This window comes from Bombyx mandarina, chromosome 18 (assembly GCF_030267445.1).
Source record: "Bombyx mandarina strain Sakado chromosome 18, ASM3026744v2".
Classification (NCBI taxonomy): domain Eukaryota; kingdom Metazoa; phylum Arthropoda; class Insecta; order Lepidoptera; family Bombycidae; genus Bombyx; species Bombyx mandarina.
The window spans coordinates 616,494-629,298 of NC_143224.1; the positions used below are offsets into that span (position 1 = coordinate 616,494).

At 37.7% G+C, this 12,805-nt stretch overlaps 1 protein-coding gene across 1 annotated transcript; it reads right to left on the minus strand.

The window, feature by feature from the left end:
• Positions 1-1,128: 1,128 nt before the first annotated feature.
• Positions 1,129-12,805, minus strand: LOC114250048 (uncharacterized). Its single transcript, XM_028183786.2, has 2 exons — positions 12,708-12,805; positions 1,129-2,333 (listed from the first exon to the last, which is right to left on the minus strand). Exon 2 carries the CDS (start codon positions 2,331-2,333, stop codon positions 1,734-1,736), a length of 600 nt encoding a protein of 199 aa, XP_028039587.2. The 5' UTR covers positions 12,708-12,805; the 3' UTR covers positions 1,129-1,733.

A 12,805-nucleotide genomic window follows, 5' to 3' on the forward strand; every position in this document is an offset into this window, starting at 1 on the left:
TAGCAAGTTTTTGAAATGATCCGGTATCTCCCTTCTACCGTACCACTCACCACCCGAGCAATGTTCATCTATACTATCGGGAAGCAATGCAGTCATTCACATCACCTTTCCAGATACTTTTTTTGAGGAGTAATTTTAATTTCAATTCTATCAGTTTTATGCCTCGAGTACGACCCTGTTGTTTACGATGTTAAACATTTCCTCGGTCGATCGGTAAATTGTTAGGTTGCTAAATTGTTGTCCCACTGCGATCCTAGACTATTATTTAAATCGGGTACTTTTAAATGTGTTTTTAACGCGAGAGCATAAAAAAAAGTTTTCTGTTTTTCTTGCCTTTTGTGTAAGTGGGCCCATTGATACGATCTTATCGATTGGACTTATCCGACCGCGACGGGGCAACGCAAAGCCGCCGTCGCCCGAACTCTGCTCTCACAGCACAGCTAATTTTTCTCTTCCATTCTCTTCTATCAGCCGTCATCTCAACACTCACTCCTCTCTCTCTCATATCGTCATTCACACACTCCATCCATGTCTTCTTCGGTCGACCTCTTCCTCCGCCTACCTTTCACTACCGTTTCTATACATCTTCTAGTTACATGCATCTTCTCTCTACGCATCACATGTTCATATCACGCTAACCGTCCGCTCTTTAATTTGTATATTACCGGGGCTACTTTCACACTTTCTCATGATGTAGCGTATGGTAGTAACGCGATTTTTGTATCTATTTATTTTTTTGTCTATATCGAGAGTCATGTCAAAACATCCAGCACGAGTCTAAGCTGTTGTGTTTAAAGCTACTCACAAATTTTTTGGACCAGTGTCGTATTTTTTGCCTTTAAGGTTTGAAAGTTTTGTCTCGATCATTTTAAGTATTTCACCCAACAATTATGTTAAAGAAAAATGTTCATTTGCAAATAAAACATTACTATAAGATAAATTAGAGAATATCTATCAAAGTCTTTACCGGAATCCAGTTCGGAGCAGAATTACTACTAATAAATATTCGTAACGGAACAGTTTACATCATTTGTACGCATTTATAAATAATACCAGAGGTAGGTACAATAAATAATTTATTAATCTATCTTCTTACGTCTAGTACATAAATTTGTTGTTTGATGTCTTATGATTAATTATTGTGCCTTTTCTCCTTTCGAGGAAGCGACTCTCATCAATACAATTTCAACAGTTCTGAAGTATAAATAAAATTAGAAATAAAATCAATCTAATATACCTATGTAGTATATATAGTACATTGTATTATAAGTTGTCGTGGCCTAAAGGATAAGACGTCCGGTGCATTCGTGTTGAGCGATGCACCGGTGTTCGAATCCCGCAGGCGGGTACCAATTATTCTAATGAAAGACGTACTCAACAAGTGTTCACGATTGACTTCCACGGTGAAGGAAAAACATCGTGTAATAAAAATCAAACCCGCAAAATTATAATTTGCGTAATTACTGGTGGTAGAACCTCTTGAGTCCGCGCGAGTAGGTACCAACACTCTGCCTATTTCTGTCGTGAAGCAGTAATGCGTTTCGGCTTGAAGGGTGGGGCAGCCGTTGTAACTATACTTGAGAACTTAGAGCTTATATCTCGAGGTGGGTGGCGCATTTACGTTGTAGATGTCTATGGGCCCCAGTAATCACTTAACACCAGGTGGGCTGTGAGCTCGTCCACCCATCTAAAGTATAAAAAAAAAAGATTCTGATTGTCGAATTGTTGTCAGATTACTTTCCATAAGAATAAAAGCCGTGGCCAGCGCCGTGTCCTCCGAAGAACAGGCCCGCCCCATAACCACCGTAAAAAGTTCTATAACGATTCGGCTCCTCATCTTCTTCGCTCTTCTTTTCCACTGTCCTGTAATGTCCAGTCTTCTCGTTCTGCACCGTTCTTTGCAACGGAAGAACGGTTAGATCATGTACAGGCACGAGATTGTGTTGGATGGGAATCAGGATCAGGGAGGGGGAATGGGTGATGTTGCTACTGTGCGCCACCGTTTGGGTTACGACCGGAATCCTGACATTGTTACTGACTATGTGATTGACACTCGTGTGTACTGAGCTTTGCACGTTCGATTGGGGTGGTAAAACGTGGAATTTTGCGGGAACATATAGCTGATGGGTTAAGGGAATTACGGTCAAGTTTGGCGCTTTTTTCTTTCTGGGATATTTCGACGGTAGTATGTGTATGTGTTGAATGTGTGTCGGCTCATGAGTTAGTATGACGGGGTGTTTAAGACTCTTTGTGTCCGTGGTCCTCTGTAACGGCGAATTAAAGACGTCGGGTAGGTCAAGCATCACTAGCAGGATTACAAGCTGAGTAAACATCTGCAAAGAACAGGTAAAGATATATTAAGACAAGTTGATTGCAATGCCGAAGGAACGCTTGTATCGCACGGACCAGTACTACAGCTGTTTTGACGATTTTTACTGGTGGTAGGACCTCTTGTGAGTCTGCGCGGGTAGGTACCACCACTCTGCCTATTTCCTTGTAACCATACTTACAACGGCTGCTCCACCCTTCAAACCAAAACGCATTACTACTTCACGGCAGAAATAGGTGGGGTGGTGGTACCTACCCGCGCAGACTCACAAGAGGTCCTACCACCAGTAAAAATCGTCAAAGACCTTAGAGCTTATATCTCAAGGTGGGTAGCGCATTTACTTTGTAGATGTCTATGGGCTCCAGTAACCACTTAACACCGGGTGGGCTGTGAGCTAGTCCACTCATCTAAGCAATAAAAAAAAATTCGCTTTAAAATTTTTAATTAAGATTTTGGGGGTTCCGGTAAGGGCTCTTGTAATACTTAACACCAGGTTGACCGTGAGCCTATTTCCCATGATGTATGCTGTAAATAAATAAATAGTAAGAAACGATATGGTAGTGTGTAAACGCTAGATTTATTTTAACTAAAGTCTAAGCTGGGCTGTATTAATGCTTACTCATCATGCCCTTAGTTTGAAGGATGTTACAGCTATTCTTTTAATAAAAAATAGGCACTGTTTATTAACAACAGGCGAGCCGTGAGTGTATTTGCTTATTTAAATCATTAAAAACAGTTACGCCATGATGTTATTTTATGCCTATTTCGAGCATTCTATTAAGCATAAAGCTTGAAACTTGAAAAGTAACACATTTTCCTTGACATTTTGAAAACAAAATTTCCTCCACCGGATCCGGAAACGGATTAAAACGTAACTTTTTCAATGCGAAAGCGAGTTGTGAAGTAATTAAGGAAGCTTAAAGCTCAGTTCCGATTGGAGACTGCAGCCGTAGACAAAGGAGCCGGATTATCTTGTTCAACGCCGATACTATTACCATCTGCTTCGCAATACTTTAGGCTACATTCTAGATAATTAAAAAGGTATCATCAGTACGCCAAAGCACGAAAATCTATCGAATTCGTAATGTAAATGTGTCGAGTTTTCGATACGAAAACGGATCACTACATTAGACGGTAGTACTCGATAGCCAGCTAGCCTTCGAGATTTACCTTACCATATGACAAAACAATATTCGTGCTCTCGATTATGAGTATAAGCTTCGAATTTCTAGAACGTGACGATTCAATTGCTAACCGAAAGTTAGTAAATTCATTGGTGCTGATGAAATTAATTATTGTTACGGACGGTAGGGGCGCTGTTTAAACCATGTACTTTTTTTATCGATAACGATACTTTTTTTTTTCCTATCTAAGCTGATAGCCTTGAGAGGCTATATCAGCGTAACCTTAACTAGTAGGTGAGCTCACGGGGCTCAAACCGGTAGTGTTGCTAACACCGACCTTAGCAAGAGCAGTGCTTCGCAGAATATACCACCGGATCGGAAACGCCACCCACTGAGGAGATCCGGCGAGAAACTCAGTGGGCTGTATCTGTGGGTTAATTCAGTCGTCGAGCCCTTCGTCGCAAGCGACGGATTCGACGGGGACGGTGACCGGTGCTTGTGATGCTTAAAAGCACCGTTAATGGATCAGGAGGTAACGATACGCATACTTTGATAGTCATTCGTGTTCGCCCCTCAGTTGATAGACAGTTCATCAAGAGTCGTTGCGTGAGTGGTGAGGTCTACTTCGAATAAATTGATAAGGTTAAATACACTTGAGACGATCATTGAACATAAATCATTTAGCTCGTCTGGGAATTTACAGAATGTTATCTATCTATCGTCTTATAAGAAACATCAATCTGTAAGGTATTCAAATTATTTTAGCTAGTGTAGCTGGGCAGACGAGTTTTTGGATGGCACTGGTGGTAGGAGCTTTTGTGTGTCCGCGCGGGTAGGTACCACCGCCCTGCCTATTTCTGCCGTGAAGCAGTAATGCGTTTCGTTTTGAAGGGCGGGGTAGCCGTTGTAATTATACTGAGACCTTAGAACTTATATCTCAAGGTGGGGGGCGCATTTACGTTGCAGATGTTTATGGTCTCCAGTAACCACTTAACACAAGGTGGGCTGTGAGCTCGTCCATCCATCTAAGTAATAAATAAATAAAAAACCAAGTTAATGTCGCCACTTACATGAATACATTCATTTTCAAATTAATCGTGCAACAACAGCAGATACTTTGCCGTGGATGTAGGTGTGAGGTAGGGGCATTGCTAGTAGGCACCTTCATATAAGCGTTCACAATATAACAAGTAGTAATGCACGCTTAGCACTTAGATTAGACATTTAGGTGTTACTACAAATAAATTATGTTATGTTAAATAGTTTTTTCGGTTTTCGCGTGTCGTGAATATAATTAAAACCACTTAAATTCTTCAATTTCATGTTTTTTATTGTCGTTATGTTATTGTTTCCGAAGTGTCGAATATTCGAGAATTTTCGTGGCCAATGTTAACTTGCGATAATAAAAAATGTGAGATTAAACCGTAAAATTAGTTTTAATTGTTACTTCTATAGTTTTAAACTCATAGAAGGTACCAACGGCGATAATTTAAATTTAAAATTAATAAATACAACATGATTTGTAAGTATTAAGACGACAGTCATTTTGAAATACGTACTCAACAAATGTTCACGATTGACTTCCGCGGTGAAGGAATAACATCGTGTAATAAAAATGAAACCCGCAAAATTATAATTTGCGTAATCACTGGTGGTAGGACCTCTTGGGAGTCCGCACGGGTAAGTACCACCACTCCGCCTATTTCCGCCGTGAAACATGTAATGCGTTTCGGTTAGAAGGGTGGGGTAGCCGTTGTAACTATACTGAGACCTCAGAACTTATATCTCAAGGTGGGTGGCGCGTTTACGTTGTAGATGTCTATGGGCTCCAGTAACCACTTAACATCAGGTGGGCTGTGAGCTCGTCCATCCATCTAAGCAATAAAAAATAAAAAATAAAGTCATTTCATATTCTGAATTTCGATAAACAGAAAACTAGTGGTATAATTCAAATGTCACTTTGTTATTCGATTTTAAGCTATTATCAATTTGAGCACGCGGTGTCATGGTTTGACATAAACTTATTGTTAGCGCAAGTTTCGGTTAAAACCTATTCAGCATCGGAATGTTGGTCACACCGCCTAAATCTGATTTACGAACTATAATTAGTCATTAATGTTTTAGACAAATCGGCGGCGTGGCGGGCAGCCTAGGCAACTTTCCAAAATTAACATTGATTGGCTAAATTGGAACGAAATTTGGTTTGCGATTAGTTTAGGATTATTTAGCTATGTTATTTTCTATTAACAAAACAGCACTGCCATATTAAGCTACCGGTCGATGATTTCAAAATTTGTATTATTTACTAATGTTACTATTATTGTGTACAATATGAAAAATGGGTACTTTTGACTAGTAAAAATTACCTTTTGACATTTACATTTCTTTGCACACAGAATCTAAGGTATTAGATATATAATCTCTTCTCAATAGATTTATTAATTATTATATTATTATTTAATATTATTATTTAATAATATTATTATTTAATATTATTATTTAATAATATTATTATTTAATAATATTATTATTTAATATTATTATTTAATAATATTATTATTTAATATTATTATTTAATATTAGAATTTAATAAAATTTGATGTTTTTTTGAAGTGAAACTTCTTTAGGCGCATGAGGGTAACATTTTTACAGATGTGACGTCACGCAGGAATGCAACGGAAGTGTCGAATAATTTTAATACAGCGCCATCTATGAGATTTTTTAATACTAACGTGCGTATGAAACCTCTTGTAGTGAATTTCAATTTAGGATTATACGTGACGTTAAAATATCGATTCACAGCGGGCGCTACCTCATACTATAAAAGGTGATTTACAATTATTTACTAATGACAAAATTTTACATATACTTAGACATTTAGGATAATTGTATTTTAATTTTTGAAGATTTCACTTCTAACACATGTGAATTGCACACATGTTTCTTTTTTTTTATTCCTGTGGTTTTGCGCATCATTTGTGGAATGGACTCGCCCGGTTAAGCTTAGCCTCTCGAGGTTACCAGCATCTTCAACCGATATGTATTTACCTTTTAGTTTTCTTCTATACAAGAAATTTGTGGCCTTTGGGACGCGCTGTTGCCATCGTCGCATGGATTCATTAGAACATATAATTGGAGTGTAGAAAAACTCACCATTACAGGCGATTTAATTTATTATATTTATATTAATTAAGTTTTATTTAAGCTAAATTCACTTAGGTGAAAATTATCTTCTTTATATGGACATCTTACAAATACAGCCCTGGTTCTCTTTCATTTACATGAATCCTACCTTGAACACAGATATGTTTAGAGTCGGAGCAATTTATTATTACAGTTTCTTTTATTTGTAGTATTTTCTTCGGTTTTCTATGATCACGAAAAACTGTAAAGCATTGAAAAGATCCGAAAAAAAAAAACAAATGACGGGAAAAACTCGAGTATACTCCAGAATTAATTTTAATTGTTTGTCTATTTATATGCACTAGAGGTCCCGCAGTAGTCGAAATTCGACTATCATTAATTGGAATTGTAAGTTTGTACACTATTATGATTGTATTTTATACTTCTATAATCACAAATTTCGCCAAGACTACACTATAAAAAATATTAACAAAGACAAACAATATTTAATCTATTCTCAATTTGACAACAGACGTCGAGAACAAAAATTTGACAATAAATGGTATGCATGCGTGTGTGCATGATATGTAGTGTGTGTAATGTTTTCTTTATTGATTAATGTATCTCTTATGCATTATTTTAAAAAAATATTACCATTGTGCACTTCTTCTCTATATTCTCTATAAGTGTGGAAAATTTCATACTGCTCCGTCCGCGCAATTTTCGTAAAAAGGGATACAAAGTTTTTGCTTCACGTATTAATAATATATGTACATATATTAGCAGAGCAGAAGTTCAGGAGAGGAATCAGGTTTCAAATCAGCAGCGCAGAGGCTTAGTCTTCGCTTGGAAGTTAGAAAGATACGGAATCACGCTCATTGATGATCACCTATACGTGTGTACACACGGCACACTTCTTACTGGATCTGCTAGTTAATTAATGTCTCAGTAATAAAATAGAAAAGCACATTTATTAAAGCAACGTCTAATCAATGATTTATCGTAAAAATAAAAAAAGATAAAATGCAGTCAAAACAGTTCATTGGCCCCAATTTATATTTTGTCAAAGATATTTTGACTAAATGTAGTTATAAATTATATTTACAGTTATTAAAACTTTTACTGATGAAGCGGCGTTAAAAACAGCTAACAAACGTCTAAAGATAAATGTTACGAGTATGAAGGCAATCATCGCGCGTGCTTCGAGTTTGATACCTTGAAGTTAGTATATTATGAGTAAACTTGTTTAATATATTATACATTAACCTGTTAATCTCACTTGTTAAAATTTGATAGCGGTTTTTTTGAAGGAATTTAAAATAACTGAAAATTACTAGTTCAATGATTAATTTCGTTTTTTTTCGCATCGATTTGTTGTAGCTTTTATAATTTCTACACTTCACAGTTGTATTACTGGTGGTAGGACCTCTTGTGAGTCCGCACGGGTAGGTACAACCGCCCCGCCTATTTCTGCCGTGAAGAAGTAATGCGTTTCGGTTTGAAGGGTGGGGCAGCCGTTGTAACTATACTGAGACCTTAGAACTTACATATATCTCAAGGTGGGTGGCTCATTTAGGTTATAGATGGGTTCCAGTAACTACTTAACACCAGATGGGCTGTGAGCTCGTCCACCCGTCTAAGCAATAATAAAAAAAAACTTCTCAGTTTTCTTGGTCAAGGACTAATAATAATTATTTTTATTGCCTTTGTAGGCAGTTGGCCCACCTGATGGTAAGTGGTTACCGTCGCCGATGGACGTCAGCAATGTCAGGGGCAGAGCCAAGCCGCTGCCTACCATTCAGTACTCTCCGCAAGCCTCGTTTGAAGAAGGACATGTCATAGCGTTCGGAAAACACCGTGGAGGGGAGTTCACTCCAAAGCCGGATGTACGTGGCAATTATATCGTAAGAGATTAGGTTAGATTACATCTATCAGCTGCAGGCCTAAGAAAATACTAGGTCTGTACTGCTTGTCTGACAAGGTATCGATCTCCTAAAGACTTATGTCCAGATGCAGAGTACCTAAGTCCTCCGCATCGATACCTTACCTATTTTTGCCTCGAAGAAGTTCTATTTCTTGAATTAAGCTGTGTGAAATTCGGTATGGGCATAGCGCAGAATCTATGTTAGTTACACATAACACCTGGTTAACTGCTCTATGACCTTTTGCTATGTACAAGTACTACATATTATTATATTATTAGAAGTGTTAGCATACTTAAAACTCGGACATGTTGCGAAATAGCGAACGAAACTGGTTGTGCGGCACTTGCTCATTACAAAATCATTGAATTTGTGAATTATTTAGATACGTACTGTACTTAAGTGGATCCTTTTTTAAGAAGCACAACACAGTAGAACTCAAAAGTGACTTGGGAGAGTTAGTAGGTTTTGTTAGACGGGTACAACCGGGCGCGACCCGCTTACCATAGGACCTTGCGCTCGGTAAGCCCTATTTTATAACTCAAGTTAAATTTGTGGATCCTGAACATTTTTACGACGCGTTTTCTTATCTATATTTATATATATAAAAATGAATTGCTGTTCGTTAGTCTCGCTAAAACTCGAGAACGGCTGGACCGATTTGACTAATTTTGGTCTTGAATTACTTGTGGAAGTCCAGAGATGGTTTAAAAGGTAGATAAATATGAAAATGCTCGGAATTACATAAAAATAACGATTTTGTTTTTCTTTTGATGTGTCGGACGGATTGTTTGTTTTAAATTTATTTTATACAAAGGTTTAGGCTTAGGCACTACGAAGTCTGCTGGGTCAGCTAGTTTACAATAAAATTTTGTATTAATAACATTCACAAATTAGTTTAGGTCATTTAAGGTAATTTAACTAGCTACTGAAATAAGTTTTTATTATTTTCATAATATACATTTTAGCAAAGCTCACAGGGAACTTACACTTTAGTGTGACTTATGCCTGTTTCTGCCATGAAGAGTTTTGGGTTATTAGTTATTTCAATGCAAAATTATTTATGGTTCTGTCTCACTGGCCCCACCATACATTGAGATGGTGGTGGCTCTGGTATCTTAACAGCATTTACCCTGTGCTCATTTATCTTTCTGCACATCACACTTCTTTACTTCTTCACTCTTACTATACCACAATAGTAAACATATGTATAAATTTAAACTGCAAAATAAATTTGATTATATACACAACAGTTACCTAGCTAACTATAGACAATTAATTCGTAATATTAAATAATCATAATTGTAAATTATATTATTATATTAATAGACAAAGCAATCAAAAGCTTTTTCAAGATTTTGAAATTAACAGTCCAACGTATGTATGTAGTGTTTATGTAAATTATATATTAATTTGACTTAATAAATAATTTATTTTTGGTTGTATTTTTTTTTGTTATTCAAGAACTTCCTTGTGGTTTGTATTGTAAAACAACGTCATATCTTATTATAATAAATATCTCATTTGGGGGACGAATCTATCATAAGGAAACTCTCGTGGTTAGTTTAGATGAACCTAGATGACCTTCATAAACAACACGTAAATAATTGGTCAATTTTACTGGCCTACTTCGGCTTTGAAGCCAACAGTTTAAAGTAACTTAAAAATAATAAATAAATAACTGGAAACATATTTTTTTGTTGCTTAGTAGGTGGACGAGCTCACGGCCCACCTGGTGTTAAGTGGTTACCGGAGTACATAGATATCTACAACGTAAATGCGCCACCCATCTCGAGGTATGAGTTCTAAGGTCTTAGTACAGTTACAACGTTTGCCTCACCCTTCAAACCGAATCGCAATACTGCTTCACGGCAGAAATAGGCAGGGTGGTGGTTGGTACCTACACGCGCGGACTCACAAGACGTCCTACCATCAGTAATTACGCAAATTATAATTTTGCGTTGACGTTATTCCTTCACCGTGGAAGTCAATCGTGAACATTTATCAAGTACGTATTTCATTAGAAAAATTGATACCCGCCTGCGGGATTCGAACACTGGTGCATCGTTACATACAAATGCACCGGACGTCTTATCCTTTAGGCCACGACGACTTCAAATCATGCACAATCATCCGGCCCCAATTTAGGATTATTATGGGTGTACCAGAGACTGACATACATTTATATACTTTTAAATATATGTAAATAATAAACACTCAGACAAAAAGCAAAAAAAAACCTATTGATCACACGAATGTTTGCCCGATGTGGGAATGGAACCAACGACCCTCAGAGCAACAGCCAGAGGCGCTAACCACTGCACCACAGAGTCACTTATTAATGAACGCATCATATAATTTATATACCCTATGATTTGCAAGCAAAGTAAATTGTCCCTTCGTAATAAGGTGACACTCTATAAAACTTGCATACGCCTGGTCATGACCTGTGCAAGTGTAGTTAGTGTTCGTTCACGCGGCCCGCGCTTATTTAAAATCCCATCAAAACAATTCTATCCCGTTTTTGCAGGATAGCCGTCAGCGAACAATATTTCCTAAGGAATGTGGATCTCCATGATGACCTGGAGCTTGAATCAGTCAGTAAGTATTTACAGTCGCCATCATTGCGCCACTTTGAAAAGGCGGCACGACATGAAAACTGTCGTAGCCGCTGGAAATTACATACTCGATTCTGTGGACGAATGGTAAACAGTCGTCGTCGTCCCAAACACGTCATTTCGGATCCTCCCGATCCATTAACGGTGGCTTTAGGTGCCACAAGCACCGGTCACCGTTCTTGTCGAACACGTCGCTTGCGACGAAGGGCTCGACGAGTAAATTAACCCATATACACAGCCCACTGAGTTTCTCGCTGGTGCTAGATCAGGTTAGAGTCCCGTGAGCTCACCTACTCATTCGGTGAATCTAGTGTGACCCCTCGAGGTCACTAGAATATGAAGCAAAAAAATAAAATAGAATTTAGTGAGATCACGTTTTAAAAGAGTTTTATTATTAGCGGTGTATTTAAATTATGGATTCTAATTAAGAAAATAAGTGTAATGAAGCTAATGAGGCTTGCTTTTCAACAATCTCCCACCGTACTTACTACCTGTACTGTAGATTCAAGTTAAGCTGTTTAGAAACTTTTATGCAATAAAGCATAGTATACATTCAGTGTGGTTATATTTTATACTGCACTACGCGAGAATGCCTAATGCGTTCGTTCCTTTTCGCTTTATTTAACTACTCTAATTATGTTATTAGTACAACTACATAATTGTTAGAGTGGCGATAAAAAATTTTAGACAAACTTGAGATGATTAAGCTCATTGCTTTTGATTTCCGGTTATTAGTGGTATGGCTGTTTGGAAGTAGTGGTCAAGATTATTTGGTATTCAATGACTACGCAAAACAATGTTGAGATATAAATAAATGACCTTGAATCTTAAAATATTTTTTTAAAAGCGATTTGTTGTAACTACGATTACAAACTAAGCCCACGTCATTTCGGATCCTCCCGATCCATTAACGGTGCTTTTAGGTATCCCAAGCACCGGTCATCGTTCTCGTCGAACCCGTCGCTTGCGACGAAGGGCTCGACGAGTAAATTAACCCTCAGACACAGCCCACTAAGTTTCTGGCCGGATCATCTCAGTGGGTCGCGTTTCCGATCCGGTGGTAAATTCTGCGAAGCGCGGCTCTTGCTAGGGTTCGTGTTCGCAACATCATCAGGTTTAAGCGTCGTGAGCTCACCTACTCGCCCGGTGACGCTGATATGGACTCTCAAGACCATCAGCTTAGGTAGAAAACAAAAACTAAACAATATTGACATGAAAAGTTATTGTTTCACAATTACTGTTACGTTTTTTATTGCCTTTGTTGGCAGACGAGCACACGGCTCATCTGATGATAAACAGTCGTTGTTGCTTATGGACATCAGCAATGCTAGGGACACAATCAAGCCGCTGTGTATTGCTGTGTAACATTGAATTAATTTACTTAAATAATATTTGCTATTGCCTTCTTCAGATAACTGTAGAATAGTCCTTGTTAGTAGGAGGCAGTTTGGCACTGTCCTTGGGCACTGTCGATTTTGGACGACTGGGACAGCTGACATTCACGGGAATTCAGAATTAGCTGCCCCCACTTATGAGAAAAACTAACTGTATGAAATTTTTGTATTTTTTTTAAATAAATTATTAATCTTACCTTAGATGAAATTTCGACACAATAAAAAAAACTTATTTAACACAATAAGAATAACAACAAAAACACATGGCCACTATTAGCGACAGCACAAATTTGAA